Source organism: Oncorhynchus nerka, linkage group LG27 (genome assembly GCF_034236695.1).
Source record: "Oncorhynchus nerka isolate Pitt River linkage group LG27, Oner_Uvic_2.0, whole genome shotgun sequence".
Taxonomy (NCBI): Eukaryota; Metazoa; Chordata; class Actinopteri; order Salmoniformes; family Salmonidae; genus Oncorhynchus; species Oncorhynchus nerka.
In genome coordinates this window covers 66488971-66507942 of record NC_088422.1, presented here as the reverse complement: position 1 = coordinate 66507942, position 18972 = coordinate 66488971, and the positions used below count along the sequence as shown (strand labels likewise).

At 47.9% G+C, this 18972-nt stretch overlaps 1 protein-coding gene across 1 annotated transcript in view; it reads left to right on the top strand.

Moving 5' to 3' along the window:
• LOC115112527 (immunoglobulin superfamily DCC subclass member 3-like) overlaps positions 1–18537 on the top strand; it is a 51009-nt gene extending 32472 nt beyond the window's left edge. Inside the window, exons 9-15 of the mRNA XM_065011156.1 lie at positions 9922–10169; positions 15022–15186; positions 15631–15819; positions 16030–16134; positions 16464–16599; positions 16700–16925; positions 17314–18537. Coding sequence (XP_064867228.1) covers positions 9922–10169; positions 15022–15186; positions 15631–15819; positions 16030–16134; positions 16464–16599; positions 16700–16925; positions 17314–17487 — 1243 coding nt within the window. The 3' untranslated portion in view covers positions 17488–18537. The remainder of the gene's footprint in view (positions 1–9921; positions 10170–15021; positions 15187–15630; positions 15820–16029; positions 16135–16463; positions 16600–16699; positions 16926–17313) is intronic.
• The last annotated feature ends 435 nt before the right edge of the window (positions 18538–18972 follow it).

The following is an 18972-nucleotide window of genomic DNA, read 5'->3' as shown; positions in this document are numbered from 1 at the left end:
GAACCAGTATGCTCTCACTAATCTGCACCATCGAGAGCATCCTGACAGGTTGCATCACTGCCTGGTAATGCAACTGCTTGGCCTCCGACAGCAAGGCACTACAGAGGGTAGTGTGTACGGCCCAGTACATCACCGGGGCCAAGCGTCCTGCCATCCAGGTCCTCTATACCAGGCGGTGTCAGAGGAAGGCCCTACAAAATTTAGAAGACTCCGGCTACGCTAGTCATAGACTGTTCTCTCTACTACCGCACAGCAAGCGGTACCGGAGTGCCAAGTCTAGGTCCAAAAGGCTTCTAAACAGCTTCTACCCCCAAGCCATAAAACTCCTGAACATCTAATCAAATGGCTACCCAGACTATTTACACTGCAAAGTAACAGAGTTCCTGGGTAGAATGTCAGCCTAGTATATGTTGTAGAAATGGCATGATTTGTGGAATAGTTTTGACAGGTGAGAATTGACTCTAAACTGACTAATCTTCTCCTATGTTTTTATGGGGAATGAAGACTTCTATGATTTATTTGTGTGAGTAAGTTTCAGTGAAGAGATGTGTCCTACTCCCTCTAGGAATATTCCACTGGGCTGCATTTTTTGTTGTTGTGTATCTGAACCTATTAAAAGGAAATATGTTTTCCTTTTTTTCTGTTTTCCTTCTGTGGAAGCCCTGTCTTGTTATTCCAGCAAGCTGGGACCTGGGCATTGGCCTTGACCTCTAACCCTGAAATCAGTCATTTCCGTGGGCCTTCTGTGAGCCAGAGACAGCTCATCGCTACTCCCTCTTCAAAGCCCCTGCTCTCCCCCTCCCCTCTCCCCCTGTTCCCTCCTTTCTTCCCTTTTTTCCCTCTATCCCTCTCTCTAGTTTAGAGTGGTGAGAACTGAAATGGCCACCCCTTGCCTTTCACAGGCCTTCGTTCAGTGACAACATTGCAAACACACGGCCACAGTGGCTGAGTAACAGTCCCAGTAAGCCCACACAGCTCCCTATCCCCAGCCCAGTAAGCCCACACAGCTCCCTATCCCCAGCCCAGTAAGCCCACACAGCTCCCTAGCCCCAGCCCAGTGAGCCCACACAGCTCCCTATCCCCAGCCCAGTAAGCCCACACAGCTCCCTAGCCCCAGCCCAGTAAGCCCACACAGCTCCCTATCCCCAGCCCAGTAAGCCCACACAGCTCCCTAGCCCCAGCCCACTGAGCCCACACAGCTCCCTATCCCCAGCCCAGTGAGCCCACACAGCTCCCTAGCCCCAGCCCAGTGAGCCCACACAGCTCCCTATCCCCAGCCCAGTGAGCCCACACAGCTCCCTATCCCCAGCCCAGTAAGCCCAGACAGCTCCCTATCCCCAGCCCAGTGAGCCCACACAGCTCCCTAGCCCCAGCCCAGTAAGCCCACACAGCTCCCTAAACCCCAGCCCCAGCCCAGTAAGCCCACACAGCTCCCTATCCCCAGCCCAGTAAGCCCACACAGCTCCCTAGCCCCAGCCCAGTGAACCCACACAGCTCCCTATCCCCAGCCCAGTAAGCCTACACAGCTCCCTAGCCCCAGCCCAGTAAGCCCACACAGCTCCCTAACCCCAGCCCCAGCCCAGTAAGCCCAGACAGCTCCCTATCCCCAGCCCAGTGAGCCCACACAGCTCCCTATCCCCAGCCCAGTGAGCCCACACAGCTCCCTATCCCCAGCCCAGTGAGCCCACACAGCTCCCTAACCCCAGTCCCAGCCCAGTAAGCCCAGACAGCTCCCTATCCCCAGCCCAGTGAGCCCACACAGCTCCCTATCCCCAGCCCAGTGAGCCCACACAGCTCCCTATCCCCAGCCCAGTGAGCCCACACAGCTCCCTATCCCCAGCCCAGTGAGCCCACACAGCTCCCTAACCCCAGTCCCAGCCCAGTAAGCCCAGACAGCTCCCTATCCCCAGCCCAGTGAGCCCACACAGCTCCCTAGCCCCAGCCCAGTGAGCCCAGACAGCTCCCTATCCCCAGCCCAGTGAGCCCACACAGCTCCCTAACCCCAGCCCAGTAAGCCCAGACAGCTCCCTATCCCCAGCCCAGTGAGCCCACACAGCTCCCTAGCCCCAGCCCAGTGAGCCCACACAGCTCCCTATCCCCAGCCCAGTGAGCCCACACAGCTCCCTATCCCCAGCCCAGTGAGCCCACACAGCTCCCTAACCCCAGCCCAGTAAGCCCAGACAGCTCCCTATCCCCAGCCCAGTGAGCCCACACAGCTCCCTATCCCCAGCCCAGTGAGCCCACACAGCTCCCTATCCCCAGCCCAGTGAGCCCACACAGCTCCCTATCCCCAGCCCAGTGAGCCCACACAGCTCCCTATCCCCAGCCCAGTAAGCCCACACAGCTCCCTAGCCCCAGCCCAGTGAGCCCATCCAGCTCCCTATCCCCAGCCCAGTGAGCCCACACAGCGCCCTAGCCCCAGCCCAGTGAGCCCACACAGCTCCCTAGCCCCAGCCCAGTGAGCCCACACAGCTCCCTAGCCCCAGCCCAGTGACCCCACACAGCTCCCTAACCCCAGCCCAGTAAGCCCACACAGCTCCCTAACCCCAGCCCAGTAAGCCCACACAGCTCCCTATCCCCAGCCCAGTGAGCCCACACAGCTCCCTATCCCCAGCCCAGTGAGCCCACACAGCTCCCTAGCCCCAGCCCAGTGAGCCCACACAGCTCCCTATCCCCAGCCCAGTAAGCCTACACAGCTCCCTAGCCCCAGCCCAGTAAGCCCACACAGCTCCCTAACCCCAGCCCCAGCCCAGTAAGCCCAGACAGCTCCCTATCCCCAGCCCAGTGAGCCCACACAGCTCCCTATCCCCAGCCCAGTGAGCCCACACAGCTCCCTATCCCCAGCCCAGTGAGCCCACACAGCTCCCTATCCCCAGCCCAGTGAGCCCACACAGCTCCCTAACCCCAGTCCCAGCCCAGTAAGCCCAGACAGCTCCCTATCCCCAGCCCAGTGAGCCCACACAGCTCCCTAGCCCCAGCCCAGTGAGCCCAGACAGCTCCCTATCCCCAGCCCAGTGAGCCCACACAGCTCCCTAACCCCAGCCCAGTAAGCCCAGACAGCTCCCTATCCCCAGCCCAGTGAGCCCACACAGCTCCCTAGCCCCAGCCCAGTGAGCCCACACAGCTCCCTATCCCCAGCCCAGTGAGCCCACACAGCTCCCTATCCCCAGCCCAGTGAGCCCACACAGCTCCCTAACCCCAGCCCAGTAAGCCCAGACAGCTCCCTATCCCCAGCCCAGTGAGCCCACACAGCTCCCTATCCCCAGCCCAGTGAGCCCACACAGCTCCCTATCCCCAGCCCAGTGAGCCCACACAGCTCCCTATCCCCAGCCCAGTGAGCCCACACAGCTCCCTATCCCCAGCCCAGTAAGCCCACACAGCTCCCTAGCCCCAGCCCAGTGAGCCCATCCAGCTCCCTATCCCCAGCCCAGTGAGCCCACACAGCGCCCTAGCCCCAGCCCAGTGAGCCCACACAGCTCCCTAGCCCCAGCCCAGTGAGCCCACACAGCTCCCTAGCCCCAGCCCAGTGACCCCACACAGCTCCCTAACCCCAGCCCAGTAAGCCCACACAGCTCCCTAACCCCAGCCCAGTAAGCCCACACAGCTCCCTAGCCCCAGCCCAGTGAGCCCACACAGCTCCCTAACCCCAGCCCAGTAAGCCCACACAGCTCCCTAACCCCAGCCCAGTAAGCCCACACAGCTCCCTAGCCCCAGCCCAGTGAGCCCATCCAGCTCCAGCCCCATCACCCAGCCTGGGGGGGAATCCATTAATCGATGAAGTGGCCTTGAACTGATGAGTAAATGATGCTGTCAACCTGCCGGTCTGTCATGACAGCAAGACCAGGCAGATGGCCCAACCACAGATCTTTTCTTCCCAACTTACACACACTTTGCCCAAAACACTGACTCACACTCTATCTTTCTGTTTCTAAGATGCTCTCTCTCTCTTCCTTCCTCCCACTCCCCCATATCAGGAATGGTTTTCTCTCACTCTATTTCTGGCATGCTCTTTCTCTCCTTTTCTCTCTTTTTCTCAGTCTCTCTCTCTCTCTCTCTCTCTCTCTCTCACTTCAAAGCCTCTATGCGTTGGTTGTCCTCCTGTGTGATGCTATTGTTCCTCTGACTGCAGTAACTATAGTTTCTTTCTTTAACCAGTCAAAGACTCTGTGTGATCTGCCAGATGATTGACACAATCCTAGAGAGCAGCAGCATCCGGTTCCTCAGTCTGCCTGGCAGCCCAATGGTTGCTAGTCAGAGCTGCTGAAGAGGGTACAGCACAGGAGTCACGTTATAAGTCTGGTCAGACCCATCCAACCTCAAAGCATAAGGTCTCTGGGAAGAGGGGCAGGAATGTCGCTCACTGAGTGCTCAACTCTGTTTTCTTGCATCGAGGTCGGAGTTGCGTTTTGATAACTGGTTGTGGGATTTTCTAGGAACAGCATTGAGCCACCATCATTCGATTCTAGTAAAAAATATAAAAAATATAAAAAATATATTACATTTTATTGGTCGGGTACACATATTTTGCAGATGCTACAGCGGGTGTAGCGAAATGCTTATGTTCCTAGCTTCAACAGTGCAGTAGTAACTAACAATACAAAACAACACATGTAAATCCTAAAAATTAAAAGAAAGGAATTCATAAATAAATAAATATTAGAACGAGCAATGTCGGAGTCTGGAATCTAATATACAGTTGAAGTCAGAAGTTTACATACACTTAGGTTGGAGTCATTAAAACTCGTTTTTCAACCACAAATTTCTTGTCAACAAACTATAGTTTTGGTAAGTCGGTTAGGACATTTACTTTGTGCATGACACAAGTCATTTTTCCAACAATTGTTTACAGACAGATTATTTCACTTATAATTCACTGTATCACAATTCCAGTGGGTCAGAAGTTTACATATACTAAGTTGACTGTGCCTTTAAATAGCTTGGAAAATTCCAGAAATTGATGTCTTGGCTTTAGAAGCTTCTGAAATGCAAATTGACATCATTTGAATCCATTGGTGGTGTACCTGTGGATGTATTTCAAGGCCGACCTTCAAACTCAGTGCCTCTTTGCTTGACATCATGGGAAAATCAGAAGGAATCAGCAAAGAAATCAGAAAAGAAATGGTAGACCTGATTGCAGTTTGGTTCATCATTGAGAGCAATTTCCAAACGCCTGAAGGTACCACGTTCATCTGTACAAACAATAGTACGCAAGTATAAACACCATGGGACCACGCAGCTGTCATACTGCTATATCCACAGTAAAACAAGTCCTATATCGACATAACCTGAAAGGCCGCTCAGCAAGGAAGAAGCCACTGCTCCTAAACCGCCATAAAAAAGCCAAACTACAGTTTGCAACTGCACATGGGGACAAAGATCATACTTTTTGGAGAAATGTCCTCTGGTCTGATGAAACAAAAATGGCCATAATGACCATCATTATGTTGTGGAGGAAAAAGAGGGAGGCTTGCAAGTTGAAGATCCCAACCGTGAAGCACGAAGGTGGCAGCATCATGTTCTGGGGGTGCTTTGCTGCAGGAGGGACTGGTGCACTTCACAAAATAGATGGCATCATGAGGGAGGAAAATTAGGTGGATATATTGAAGCAACATCTCAATACATCAGTCAGGAAGTTAAACTTTGGTCGCAAATGGGTCTTCCAAATGGACAATGACCCCAAGCATACTTCCAAAGTTGTGGCAAAATGGCCTAAGGACAACAAAGTCAATGTATTGGAGTGGCCATCACAAAGCCCTGACCTCAATCCTATAGAAAATATGTGGCCAGAACTGAAAAAGCATGTGCGAGCAAGGAGGCTTATAAGCCTGACTCAGTTACACCAGCTCTGTCAGGAGGAATGGGATAAAATTCATCCAACTTATTGTGGGAAGCTTGTGGAAGGCTACCCAAAACATTTGACTCAAGTTAAACAATTTAAAGGCAATGCTACCAAATACTAATTGAGTGTATGTAAACTTCTGACCCACTGGGAATGTGATGAAATAAATAAAGGCTGAAATAAATCATTCTCTCTGCTATTATTCTGACATTTCACATTCTTAAAATAAAGTGGTGATCTTAACTGACCTAAGACAGGAATTTTTTACTGGGATTAAATGTCAGGAATTGTGTAAAACTGCGTTTAAATGTATTTGGCTAAGGTGTATGTAAACCTCCAACTTCAACTGTATATGTACAGTGTGATGGTGTCTATAGACATTATGGGCAGTATATGAATAGAAAAGGTGTGTACAGCAGTAGTTATATGAGCCTTGATTAGAATATAGTATATACATATGAATAGGGTAAAACAGTATGTAAACATTATATTCTGAAAACGCTTAGCTGTACTTGTGTTTGTCCTATACAATTGCGGTCCTTCGCGGGTTGCTGAAATTCATACTTTTAATAAAAACGTTTACCGAATACAACCACCTACTTTTTCCTCATTGCTCGATTTGTAAGTCGTGGTTCAATTGGGTCCGTGCTAACCGGGATCCTTGGGACGTAGTTTCTCTAATGTCCGGTAAATGTAAATGTTGCCGGTCAAATTTCCAGCACCACCTTTTCCAAACGGAAACCCAGGTGTGTGTGTATGTAAACTGGGAGTGAGAACAGTGTTGGGGAACTACAGGGCCAGGGGGCTGCTGCCGGACAGTCTGATATATGCAGTGCCTTGTGAAATTTCCCAGAATCCCCTTCCTGCTCTGATCTGTTCAGGCCACGCTGACGTTCAGTAGTTCCTCCCTTGGGGCCTCTTTGGTGTGTGTCTGTGGCGTCTGGTCAGGTTGCCTGGCTGAAAACACTCCATCCATCCCTCACTTGAAAGGCTGTCAGAAATGTGACGACTGAGGGCGCTCGACTGCTGCCACCTGAGAGGTCAAAGGTGAGATCGGCCTGGAGAAGGAGAAGGAAGGTGTGCCTCAGGAGGGTTTTGACTAATAAGGGTTACAGCTTTTCTCAGACAACTTATGCAGCAGGTTAGGAAAATGTATGTAGCAGGTTAGGAGAATCAGGTTAAGGTGGGGCAAAGGGTTATGGTTAGGGTGAGCTAAAATGCTAAATAAATATTTTTTTTAATTAAAGGTGCATTCTTTCTAGCCATAACCCATCAGGAGGGTGAAACAGAAAGCCTTTTCCGTCCTAATAAATAAATAGACAGGCCTGGTGAGATTGATTCCACCTGGCAGACCCTGGGCCAACCTATCCTCTCTGGAATAATGGCTCTCCTCACAACCCAACCCTCTCTCTCTCTCTGTCTCTCTCTGTCAATCTCTCTCTACACTGAAACCAGTGGACCACTGAAGCCAATCCTTCATATAACATACATTTCTAAAAGGTAATCGAATGGTCCAATCCTCATCAACATTCATACAGTATAATGTTCATTGAACTGTAAGACCAACACCAGTCCCCTCCAACACCAGTCCCCGTCAGGTATATAAAGTCACTGTTCTTTACCTCAGTAATTAAACCGGACTACATTCTCCCCTCATGGTTCCTCATAGAGTACCACAATATGAGTCATAATACCCATAATACCTAGCAGTCAAAACAGGGAAATGGTTCCAATTGTTTTTCCACCATAAGTGTTTCCCATAGGGGATTTTTAGAAACACCTCAAATAAGGGCTGTGTTTGGTGTAAGCTTGCCCCAGCATGATGTTTTGATAACCGTGTAAATCTCTTTCGGACAAGGGGACCTTTATCAATATATTTGCCTGTATTTACCCCCAACAAATGAAATACGAATTAGCTGCTCATGTGGATATCATATAGAACTACAAATATCATGATGATCTGGACAAGACTGCCGAATCGAGGGGAAGGTAAGAATCTGTGGATTAAGAGATGACGTGCAGGAGCTTGCAGGGATTTGTAGTCTTGCATGATGTCTACTTTGATGCTAATTTGCATTTTCAAATCTGAGAGTAAATAGAGCTGAATATATTGATAAAAGTCACCTTGTCCGAGAGAGATTTACACAGTTCTCAAAACGTCACACCAGGGTGAGCCTACATGAAACACAGCCCTTATTTTAAGTGTTTCTAAAATCCCCTAAGGGAAAAACAATTGGAACCATTTCCTTGTTTGACCGCTAGGTTTTATGGGTATTATGACACCACTGTGGGGCTTTATTGTGAGGGGTACAGTATAGGCATTTACATTTAAGTCATTTTCATCTAGTCGGCTCGGAGATTACAAACCAGCAACCCTAAATGTACACTATGATCTTGTCCTTATGCTCATGTTGTGTCCTTGAATTCCTTCAGTCTTTCCACGTCACCGACTTTGTTCATTGAATGGGAAAACCCTAAAGAACACCCACAGGTTTCTCATTCAGAGACCACACATGTCACACCTTGGTCTTAGTATTTTGTGTTTTCTTTCTTTATTTGGTCAGGCCAGGGTGTGACATGGGTTATTGTGGTGTGTTTTTGTCTTGGGGTTTTGTGGGGTGTCTACGTAGTCTATGGCTGCCTGAGGCGGTTCTCAATCAGAGTCAGGTGATTATCGTTGTCTCTGATTGGGAACCATATTTAGGCAGCCATATTCTGTGAGTGTTTTGTGGGTGATTGTTCCTGTCTTTGTGTTTGCACCAGATAGGGCTGTTTCGGTTTTCATTATTTCATTTCATTACTTTTGTAGTTTCTGCATGTATAGTTTTTTTCTTTATTAAAATATATCATGAATCATCATCACGCTGCATTTTGGTCCGATCCTTGTTCTACCTCTTCGTCAGAGGAGGAGATAGAAGAGAGCCGTTACAACACACCTACAGCATGAACAAACTGGCCCCTGTTTCTCCCACATTTAAACGGGCTCCAGGTGCCCTGGAAAGGTAGTGAAGACGGATGTGGCCCATCTGTCTGTGTGGACACCTCCAGCCCGTTTAAACAGCTGCAGACATATCTAAGTCAACTGGAGTCAGACACACAATGATACGGAGAGAAGAGATAGATTGAAGTTCGTGTTCGAGGCCTTTCTGTAGAATAGCAGACCTAATCAGCGGGCAGGATGTGAGAAATGGATAGAATATAAGGCGTTCATTTGCAAACAATGATTGATCTTACACTCCCACCTTGAAGCTTTTCAAAAACGCACTTCTCACACTAGCTGTCGGCGTCTATCCCAAAGAAATGCAATATGCTGCAGGGGTTCATTTCCATATTATGCTCCTCTGTGTTAAATCTTTTATTTTCTCATCCCCTCAGGATTAAGAGGAGAAGAGCGGATGATTATGTATTCAGCTCTAATAATACCCCCCCTATGCCCTCCACCCCCCACACACATCACCCCATACTACACACACACACCATCAAGTCATCCTTCAGTAACGGCAGATAGAGGGAGGAAGGGGGATTGGAAGGGAGGCAGAGGGGTGGAGAGAGAAACATTGAAAACAGGGGAGTTAGGTGTGCACCACCACCACCCCCCACCTCCATCCCATCCTCCAGTAACGACTAATCCACTCCCAGCAGGCTCATTCTGTAGTGACAGTGTATCTGCTTAGGATTGAGACATAAAAGAGGAGGGAACCGGCTAGTAGAAATGCCCTACTACTGGGGTACTGTAAATAAGACATTGATTCAGATGCTACGCAGACGGATTTCATACGGTAATCTATTATTTGCTTGACTGCCTGCTGTGAGAGTTTTAAACAAAGCCCTTGTCAGGTTTTGCCGGCTTTGTCTTCCTCAGAAAATGCCATCGCACGCACAATACAGTCATCTTCGAAATCAATATTCATCTCTGAGAGCTTCCTGTTTGCTTTCTCTACACTACCCAATAATATCCTAATCCTTCTCGCTGCAAACCAGAGACTCACGTCTTTCCTATGTCTCCTTTCCTCCCTCCTCCTTTACCCCTCCTTCTTCCCTCCTCTTCGGCCTCCTCTTCCTCCCTCCTCTTCTTCCTCAAGCACGCTGACCATCTATGGCATCAGTCAGGAGGACGAAGCCATCTACCAGTGCATCGCTGAGAACAGCGCCGGCTCCACCCAGGCCAGTGCCCGTCTCACCGTGCTGTGGGCAGACGGCCTGCCAGGGATGCCCAGTGTGGTGCGGGCCGAGGCCCTCTCACCCAACGCCATCCAGGTGTCCTGGAAGGAGTCTGCCCAGGACACTCAGGAGATCATCGGCTACGTGCTCCACATCCGCAGGACCACAGGTTCGTGGGTAACACCGTCTCTAAAACACCACTGGAACACACAATACCGCTCTGCCTCAGGTGAATTGGTTCACTATGGGGAGACTGGATACCGAGTCATTGTAGTACATTCTCTACCATCTAGTTGTCACCTGAAAGAAAGGTGTTTTGCTTCCATGCATTAGCTCTCTATGAGACGTATGTTGTTTTACTGAGGTTATTGGGATGTCTGCCCTTAGCGTGTGGTAGAGATGATACTGAACCGTAGGGAGTGTGGTGTGTACAGTAGGTAGAGTGGTCTGTGTTATGGAGCGGTGGGTGGGTGTAGACTGTATGGGGCACCAGGTGGCTGTGCTGGGGAGGGGAGGCTGGCTCCCCCTTGGGCTGACTACAGCTTCTCTTCCAGTGTCACCCCTCCTCTAGCTCCTCTTCCCCTGGGTCCTCACTGAGCTGAGAGCAGGAATAGGAGGGGAGAGGGAAGGGAAGCTACAAAGAGGAGATAGCAGGAGAGAGGATGAAAGAGCAGGAGAGAACTGAAGAGAGGATGGGAAGGGAGAGGAAAAAGAAAAGAGGAAGAGGTAGAGAATGAGAATGAGAAAACAGGAGACAGCAGGAGGGAGGAGAGAGCAGTAGACAGACAGCAGGAGAGAGGAGGTAGGAGAGAGCAGTAGACAGACAGCAGGAGAGCGGAGAGAGCAGTAGACAGACATCGGAGAGAGGAGAGAGCAGTAGACAGACAGCAGGAGAGAGCAGTAGACAGACATCGGAGAGAGGAGAGAGCAGTAGACAGACAGCAGGAGAGAGCAGTAGACAGACAGCAGGAGAGAGCAGTATGCAGACAGCAGGAGAGAGGAAAGAGCAGTAAACAGACAGCAGGAGAGAGGAGAGGGCAGTAGACAGACAGCAGGAGAGAGCAGTAGACAGACAGCAGGAGAGAGCAGTAGACAGACAGCAGGAGAGAGCAGTAGACAGACAGCAGGAGAAAGCAGTAGACAGACAGCAGGAGAGAGCAGTAGACAGACAGCAGGAGAAAGCAGTAGACAGACAGCAGGAGAGAGCAGTAGACAGACAGCAGGAGAGAGAGGAGAGAGCAGTAGACAGACAGCAGGAGAGAGCAGTAGACAGACAGCAGGAGAGAGCAGTAGACAGACAGCAGGAGAAAGCAGTAGACAGACAGCAGGAGAGAGCAGTAGACAGACAGCAGGAGAGAGGAGAGAGCAGTAGACAGACAGCAGGAGAGAGCAGTAGACAGACAGCAGGAGAGAGCAGAGAGTAGACAGACAAGAGAGGAGAGAGCAGTAGACAGACAGCAGGAGAGAGCAGGAGACAGACAGCAAGAGAGGACAGTAGACAGACAGCAGGAGAGCGGAGAGAGCAGTAGACAGACAGCAGGAGAGAGGAGAGAGCAGTAGACAGACAGCAGGAGAGAGACAGACAGGAGAGAGACAGACAGAGGAGACAGCAGGAGACAGGAGAGAGCAGTAGACAGACAGCAGGAGAGAGCAGTAGACAGACAGCAGGAGAGAGCAGGAGACAGACAGCAGGAGAGAGGAGAGAGCAGTAGACAGACAGCAGGAGAGAGCAGTAGACAGACAGCAGGAGAGAGGAGAGAGCAGTAAACAGACAGCAGGAGAGAGGAGAGAGCAGTAGACAGACAGCAGGAGAGAGCAATAGACAGACAGCAGGAGAGAGCAGGAGACAGAGAGCAGGGGAGAGCAGTAGACAGACAGCAGGAGAGAGCAGTAGACAGACAGCAGGAGAGAGGAGAGAGCAGTAAACAGACAGCAGGAGAGAGCAGTAGACAGACAGCAGGAGAGAGGAGAGAGCAGTAGACAGACAGCAGGAGACAGCAGCAGACAGACAGCAGGAGAGAGCAGTAGACAGACAGCAGGAGAGAGCAGTAGACAAGACAGCAGGAGAGAGCAGTAGACAAGACAGCAGGAGAGAGCAGTAGACAAACAGCAGGAGAGAGCAGCAGACAGACAGCAGGAGAGAGCAGTAGACAGACAGCAGGAGAGAGCAGTAGACAGACAGCAGGAGAGAGCAGCAGACAGACAGCAGGAGAAAGCAGTAAACAGACAGCAGGAGAGAGGAGAGAGCAGCAGACAGACAGCAGGAGAGAGCAGTGAGGACGTACTGTAACAGGACACCTGTTTCTCCAGCCACGCCAGGTTGGATGGACGCTCAGCCATCCTCATCCTTCATGTAGAGGAGCCATAAAAGTGTATTTTAATTGATAATTGAATGAGACTAAATTTGATGTTGCCATGTTAATGTTTATTTGCTGGGGGTGTGAGGTCTGGTGGGGTGGCAATCTCCAGTGTGTGTGTGTGTGTGTGTGTGTGTGCGTGCTGACATGTGTGTATCTGTATCTGTATGGGTGTGTGTGCAGCAGCGAAGGAGTACGTCACCCAGGCACAGCTGCTGCTCTCTCTTCTGTAGTGCTATCAGATGTATAATTAAAGGCCCCAGGGGCTAGCCTATAGGAACTGCTTTAATTACCTACCAAAGACAGGCTGCCCCAATGGGCTGAGAGCTAGAGGTAGATAGATAATGGTTATGGGTGAGGAACTTTGACTTAAGGGCCATAACGAACTGTAACCCCCTCTCTCTTCAAATTTAACAAGCACTCACCTAGAGCCACCCCCTCGATTCACTAAGCTCTGTTGTTCACAGTCACAGCCCCTATTACCAAATTATGCAATCCTGACAGTACACTCTAAAAAAAAATCTAATTGTTTCAACTAATTATTATTAAGTAACGAGTTCCGCAGCCTTTTTTTTTGTGTTTACAAACATTTCCGGTCCAGGTATTACCCCAAAAAAACTATATCCACCTTGTGAGTTGATGCCTGTGTGAATGATGTGTTTGCAATGATGTGTTTGCTTAATGATGTGTTTGCTGTGTGAATGATGTGTTTGCTCCTGTGTGAATGATGTGTTTGCTGTGTGAATGATGTGTTTGCTGTGAATGAAAATGAATGATGTGTTTGCTGTGTGAAAGATGATCTGTGTGAATGATGTGTTTGCAATTATGTGTTTGCTGTGTGAAAATGATGTTGAATGATGTGAATGATGTGTTTGCTGTGTGAATGATGTGTTTGCTGTGTGAATGATGTGTTTGCTGTGTGAATGATGTGTTTGCTGTGTGAATGATGTGTTTGCTGTGTGAATGATGTGTTTGCTGTGTGAATGATGTGTGAATGATGTGTTTGCTGTGTGAATGATGTGTTTGCTGTGTGAATGATGTGTTTGCTGTGTGAATGATGTGTTTGCTGTGTGAATGATGTGTTTGCTGTGTGAATGATGTGTTTGCTGTGTGAATGATGTGTTTGCTGTGTGAATGATGTGTTTGCTGTGTGAATGATGTGTTTGCTGTGTGAATGATGTGTTTGCTGTGTGAATGATGTGTTTGCTGTGTGAATGATGTGTTTGCTGTGTGAATGATGTGTTTGCTGTGTGAATGATGTGTTTTGCTGTGTGAATGATGTGTTTGCTGTGTGAATGATGTGTTTGCTGTGTGAATGATGTGTTTGCTGTGTGAATGATGTGTTTGCTGTGTGAATGATGTGTTTGCTGTGTGAATGATGTGTTTGCTGTGTGAATGATGTGTTTGCTGTGTGAATGATGTGTTTGCTGTGTGAATGATGTGTTTGCTGTGTGAATGATGTGTTTGCTCAAATTGTCTCATATGTTCAATCAACTAAAAATTCTTATTTGGGCATCTTACCTAAAAAACCTGTAGAACTAGTTTCACACACAGTGCTTTCAACATAGAGTATTTTCAACTTACATATTTGACAGTGTGCATTTTTACAGTCAATCATTCCCAACATGTCCTCACCTGGGATTTGAACTCACAACCTCTTGGTTCATGGCAGTACAATTCTCCTACTACACCACCATGTCTTTGTCAATAGCGGAGTTCACCTCTATTGCTACACTTTGCACTTCAAAGTAAATCTCAGCTCTGTTAAAAGTACACTCAAGAAAAACGATTTTTATTTATTATAGTGATTAAGTAGTAATATTAGGACAGAGTAATATGCCAACTATTCAGAAAAAGTGTATAGTACCGGGGCCCCCTGTATATAGCTTCGTTATTCCTTTTGTGTTACTTTTATTATGACTTTTTATTTTAGTCTACTTGGTAAATATTTTCTTCTTCTTGAACTGCACTGTTGGTTAAGGGCTTGTAAGTAAGCATTTCACGGTAAAGTCTACACTTGTTGTATTCGGCGCATGTGACTAATAAAGTTTGATTTGATTATCTGAGAATTGACACAGACATGGTGGTGTAACAGGAAGCTTGGAATGCTGTAGAGACCGTGAGGTTGTGAGTTCAAATCCCACTTGAGGACATGTTGAATAATGATTCATGTAATAATGTATCTCAAATATGTAAGTTGAAAAGCACTGTGTGGTTAACCAGTTTCACAGCCTCTTTTTAGTTAAGATGCTCAAATCATAATGTATAGCTGAATGAACATATGAGACAAGTTGAGAAAAAATGTACTGCATTTTTGCCTATGTAAAAGCTGGAAGTAGAAGCCTAAGTGTTGTTGTTCATTAGTTTACTGCAAGTAGGGGAGGGCTGGTAGGGTTAGGAATATATATATATTTTTAATATATATTATTTATTTTTAAAAATATTTTTCCCATAAAAATATATGGGGGGATTGGAAATGATGCAGATAATTACGTTGATAGAAACCACAATTTATCTGCAATATTAAAGCTGATCTACCCCTTACAAAAATAGTTACTTAGTAATAATTAGTTGAAACAACTCCATTTTTTACAGTTAAATTGAACAATCTCGCTCTCTCTTTTTCTCTCTCTCTTTCTCCCTCCATGTCCATCCCTCTCTCAGACCCTGTGGAGATGGAGTACCAGGAAGCCGTCAGTAAGGTGACTCTACAGCAGGTCGTGGGTGATCTGGAGCCCTCCACCGGCTATACCTTCTATGTGAAGGCCTACACGTCCCGCGGAGCCAGCAAGCCCTCCGAGAGCGCCACCGAGAGCACACTCGGCGAAGGTGTGCCTTGCAAACGCACACACTTGCACACATACACACACACTTGCACACATACACACACACTTGCACAAACACAAATAGAGCACCCCCCCCCACACACACACACACACACACACACACAGAAGCATATGCAAACAGCACACACAAAGACTTGCGCACATACACACATAAACACTCACTTAATTGGTGGTAATTACATGGACCAAAAAATGTTTTTATGAGTTGTTTATTGTAAAGGTTCTGTAAAACACCTACAGGAGTCTGTAGTACAGTAGCCACATACCTGACTGAGATATACTGAGAAAGTACTAAAGACCTGTTTTATAGACTAAAACATGGTTGACTTAACAAGCCTGATGGCTTGTGTGTAATTTAATATATCGTGTAGTTTGTTTTTGTTATGTGGATGTTTAGTGGATTCTAACACCACTGTTTGTGTTTCAGTGCCAGCACCCCCGTCACTGTTCATTAAATTGGTGAACAGCAGTGTGGTGCAGGCCGTGTGGGAGCCATCCTCTAAGATGGGCCAACATGAGGGCTTCAGGCTGTACTACAGGAGGGTCCACACCCCCCTCTTCACCGGACCACTCACCTTCACCCGCAACGTCACCCAGTACAACATCACCCAGCTGGGTGAGACAGGGGGACATGGGCTGGGGGTCGGATGATCCATGGAGATGTGTTGAAGGGATTGTTACACGGTCAATGTGTTTAAAGCCATGCCTTGAATGATTGTACATTAGAAGCCAACTCTATTCATGTGGCTATATGTCTCAACTGCTCTCTCTCTCTCTCTCTCTCTCTCTCTCTCTCTCTCTCTCTCTCTGTTCCTCCTCTCCTCAGATCCAACCCTGGTGTATGAGATTAAGGTTCTGGCCTTCAACCAACACGGAGACGGCAACGCCACCATGCGCTTCGTCTCACTGAAGGAAGCTGTGGAGAAATCAGGTGACTTCCTGCTGCACACGCACACAAACACTCAAGCAGACCAGGGCTCACACGTCCTGTAATCTTTTCAGAGCAGCGTTGAAGAGGCTTCATGCAGGCTGCTGTGTGTGTTTACAGCTCTCCGTTTGACTGGATCACTCCATGCTGCCACAGCATTGGTAGTCTGGCTGACAGCACTAGATTAGATTGGGGGTGTACTGTATGACAGCTCTGTGCTGTGGGCTTTGTTTCTCTGTGTGTATGTGTGTGTCACTGTGCTGCGTGGCATTGCTGTTGTCCTTACTGGGTTTTGTGTGTGTGTGTGTGTGTGTGTGTGTGTGTCTCTACAGTGCTGAACACCCCCTGTGACTGTGTGAAGGATGAACAGAGCAAGACCTCTACAGCCGGCATCATCATCGGCATCCATATAGGAGTCACCTGCATCGTTTTCTGCGTGCTCTTCCTCATGTTCAGCTACAGGGGGAGGTGAGTATTGGTGCAACGACAAGGACTATGTGTGTCTGTGTGGGCTTGATCCTGGCAGGGGGCCTGACGGTGGGTTTTTGTGGGAATTGTGTTCCTCCAGGTTGATGACGTGTAAGACAGTGCAGGCCACCCCCCAGGCCGGGCGTAACATTTCCCTAGAATCGTCGTCCTCCTCCCAGGGGGCCCTGGCCTTAAACGGGGTGAGCAGGTCAGGCATGGAAGGGAACGGAAGCGTTGCTGGGAAGAGCAGGGGAGACAGTAACGAGCTGGAGAGACTCTTCTCAGGCCCGTCCCACTGTGGAGACCTAGCAGACAGTTCACGCATGGTGAGTAGAGGGCCTGACACCAAGTAGTCAACTGAAATCAAGTCAAAAGAGTTCAATTTATCCAAGTCTAGAATGATGCAATGGGCTAGATTTACGTTAGATTTACATTAGATTTACGTTAGATTGGCCATTTTCTATATTACCATATTAAAGCTGGAATCGTTCATTGGTGAAACTGCCACGCCCGTTAACAATATTACAACAACAGCATAGTTACTGCAAACAACTAACACAGTTTTCCCCTCGTTGCACACGCGATAGAACAGCACTATTTGTACTGCAATTTTCACCTCGTCAACAGAACAACAGCAGTGGGGCGGACGGTAGCGCTGCTTCCCCTACTACACATTCCATCTTTAACTACATTACTGTGTGTGTGTGTTTCCAGTTGGATAGATCCCTGGTGTCCTGTGCACTGAACGAGACCCAGTTGTCCACTCTGCCGTTGGATGACTTCAGCCTTGTGGAGGACAGAGAGACGCAGTTCCAGAGGCCTCCAGCAGAGGGCCGGGCGGCCAGTGACAGGGCTGTGGCCGGGGTCACCCAGCAGGACCAGACCTGATGGAAGCATGAAGGTCAAGTCTGTGACACGGTCACAGTGTCACCTCAGACTCGTATCACACTCAGGTCGACCGAAGCATTTCCTTTCATATTCGTTTTTTCTTTGTGCAAATAATTGTATTATTGGTAAGTTAAATACATCGCTTTCTGGAAAAGTTATAGGGTCTTGGACTCGTTCTTGGAGGTGTCCCCGGCCTAGGTTTTTGGTGAGCTTTTGTGATGGACGGCTAGGTTTTAGCTTTGGCAGGTGAATGATGTGTTCTTGTTTTTTTTTACTTCCTTCATTTTCTGGTTGCCGGCAGCACACAGAATAGATGTCCAGAATGTCTTTGTTATACACTCGTCATTTTATCTCAGAATCGAATATGTTTTTATTTCTCTACTATCTCACAAAATGGTTTTAAGTTATTGGCCTTATTTCTACTTTTTCTTTCAATGTCAAAGACTTCTGCCTCCTCTCAGCCTAGCAAGGATTCCACAAACGCATCCAACGAAGACTAAGGCCTTCTTCCAGTGATTTCATATATTCTCTGTCTCAGGACTTTTATTTTCAGTGATATCGTTTTTTTATTTTTTTATTAGTTCTCAGCCTTCATACAGGTTCTCAACTTTCTCTGTGAACCTTAGGATTCAACAAAAACCTACCTCAGCCGGAATGAATGTGACGTGGGAAACCTTTTGGATCCGTCTTTTCCCCCTGCGTTCAGTTACTTTTACATGTAGAGCGATCGGTTCGTAAAACACGAGAACAGGTGCCACGCTACCTCAGATGTCAAGAACCGCCGCTCTCCTGCTTGTCGAAAGCCGGAAAAGGGAGAGAGAAAAAGTCTAACGGAAAGCACTTCAAGAAAACGCTGAAGTCCACGTTCTACCTCAAGATAACAATGTTGTAGTTGTTCTTTCTTTCATAATGAAACATGTACTTCTGTTGTGAGAGCTCCTGGCTTCCCTCCGTCGATGAATTGCTGTTTGTGGATATGTCAGTACCTCATGCAAGTTGACAGATGATATTGTTGTATGTATTCTACTTGTAAAGACATTTTTCAGCGTTTTCCATCGTGTTTGTCTGAGATATTTTGTCTTTGTTTTATTTGAATCTTAGTTGCTTCTGTTGATTGAAAAGACTGTTAGCGATGCACTGCACTGCCACTAATCATTTCAGGACAGTTTTACTGCTATGTGAGAACTGCTGCAGATATTCCATTGGGCAGGTGAGGATTTAGTTACATTTACACTCGATTGAGGCATACATCATATGTGTATTTATGAATGATTGCGTGATGGAACTGTATGTGTGCGCTCGTGCGTACTTGTCTGCCTGCCTGCGTTTCTGTGTGTGTGTGTTTTTCTGTGTTTGCAGATACCGAGTGAATGTGATGTATTAAGAAAATGAAGCACAAATGTATCAAAATGTCAGTCTAGGCATTGACAACCACAAATGTTAATGTATCTGATATGATACCAGGTAATTGGCTCTTTAATTGAC